At 38.6% G+C, this 1802-nt stretch overlaps 1 protein-coding gene across 5 annotated transcripts in view; it reads left to right on the top strand.

Annotated features, from left to right (window-relative positions):
* Positions 1 to 1802, top strand: part of Depdc5 (DEP domain containing 5) — a 156635-nt gene that overhangs the window by 55316 nt on the left and 99517 nt on the right. For all 5 annotated transcript variants that reach the window (XM_023705870.1, XM_004645501.2, XM_023705868.1 and 2 more), the window contains exons 9-10: positions 1157 to 1226; positions 1655 to 1727. In XM_023705870.1, the coding sequence (XP_023561638.1) occupies positions 1157 to 1226; positions 1655 to 1727 (143 nt within the window). The remainder of the gene's footprint in view (positions 1 to 1156; positions 1227 to 1654; positions 1728 to 1802) is intronic.

The following is a 1802-nucleotide window of genomic DNA, read 5'->3' as shown; positions in this document are numbered from 1 at the left end:
CTTGCAGTTTATAGAGGTTTCAGTCCCCGATCAGCTGGCTCCAAGGCAGGGTGGCATGACAGAGAAACAACTTTTTATGGTGGTGGGAAACAGCAAAAGGCAACATGAGCAAAACGGGGAGAGCAGGCCTCTTTTCATCCTTCATATTGTATACAGGATGCCTGCCCTAGGGCAGTGTGTGTCACTTTCACACCATCTCTGTATCCTTTTTTTGCAAAGTCTCAGAATGCTTACCAAGTGAGAATCCTGGGCCCTGCTGAGTCACTTAAACTTATGAACTTCTCAAGCTGACACAGTTAACCATGACATCCTGGAGTGTAAATAGCAGCCCTAGGCCACATCTTCTACACCCTAGGATATAGAACTGCTGAGTTAGTTAAGCTTCTGAACTTCTCAAGTTGACACACTGTATCAACCATTACAGGTTGGTTTATTCCGTCTGTGGTGAATGCTGAGTTGTATAATTAGTGTGGTTGGGATAGAGATAGGGTTGGGGCCAGAAGGAGCTGAAGCTGAACTTACTGGCTCACTGGTACAAGTCACGTTCATATCCGTCTGTAAACACCTTGCTTCCAGGATACCAGTTTACAGATTCCTTGGAAATGTTTATTTTCTCAACTGCTCCAAAAGATAATTCATGACCTTGGCTTTTACTACTATATCCCCAGCACCCCCAAATCTTCATTCCATGATGATGTTAGTAAGGGGTAGAAGTATTGTTTTTAAATCTACCAGTATGGGTGCTATTCTTGTTCTCTAACCTGCCATTCTGAAGACGTTAAAATGTGTTGCTGAATGGGTATAGAAATTATGAGCCCCTGACAATGAGCTGATCAAGTTTATGACAAATGAAGAATTAGGAGCTAATCTTATTAGTTGTTTGCAGTTTTCTAAGCCCTTTGAACATTTCTGGATATTTAAGTAACTTTCCCAAGGTAAGTGGTAAGTTTTAGCCAGAACTTGGTATAGTTCTTCTGATTTTCAACTGGTTTGTACTGTGCTTCCTGCAATCACATGAATTAATGCAATATTGTGAATTAATGCAACATTAATCACATGAATTAATGCACTATTAAGAATATTAATGTACATTTGGACTACTTCATAGTGAAGTAAAAAATTAACTTGAGCCATCTTTTTCTCTACTCATGCCTAGGAGAAGAACTGTAGTCATGAAGTAACAGTTGTCCTATTTTCTAGAACTTTCTATGATGCGAAATCTATTGGTGAGTAACTTCTTTCTCATGGAGGTTTTTTTTTTCATGGAGGTTTTTTTTTTAAGAGATAGAGTCTCACCATCTTGTCCAGTCTGGCTCCTAATTCCTGGGCTGAAGTAATCCTTGTGTCTCAGCTTCTTTCATAGCTACAACTATAGGTGCATAACAGTCATACCTGGCTTCCTACAGTTATATTTCATTAAGTAACCCCCATTTCCTTCTTCTCTTCCAGCCATTCTTTTACACCTTTTTTCTCTTCACACTGTTTATTTTTCCTACCTTTTTTATGCATACAGGGTATAATAGAAAGTAGCATAGGTTATTAGAGGATGTAAGCAATTTGTGGCCTGTATATAGTTCTACTCAGAAGAGGCAGCTGTTAAAACTACATTTCTTTTTCTCAGTCTGCTTTATGTACTTCATTTTTTCTGTTTCAGATGAATTTCCTGAAATAAATCGAGCCTCAATCCGACAGGATCACAAAGGGCAATTCTATGAAGATTTTTACAAGTATGTTTGTGGGCCTCACTGTGTCTTTCATTTACTTATGGTTGTTTTTTTCCTAATTTAACCCCTCCAAAAAAA

The sequence above is a fragment of the Octodon degus genome, unplaced genomic scaffold, assembly GCF_000260255.1.
Source record: "Octodon degus isolate 3935 unplaced genomic scaffold, OctDeg1.0 scaffold00230, whole genome shotgun sequence".
NCBI classification, from domain to species: Eukaryota; Metazoa; Chordata; class Mammalia; order Rodentia; family Octodontidae; genus Octodon; species Octodon degus.
Note: the sequence above shows the minus strand (reverse complement) of the source record. Positions and strands in the feature narration are given on the sequence as shown.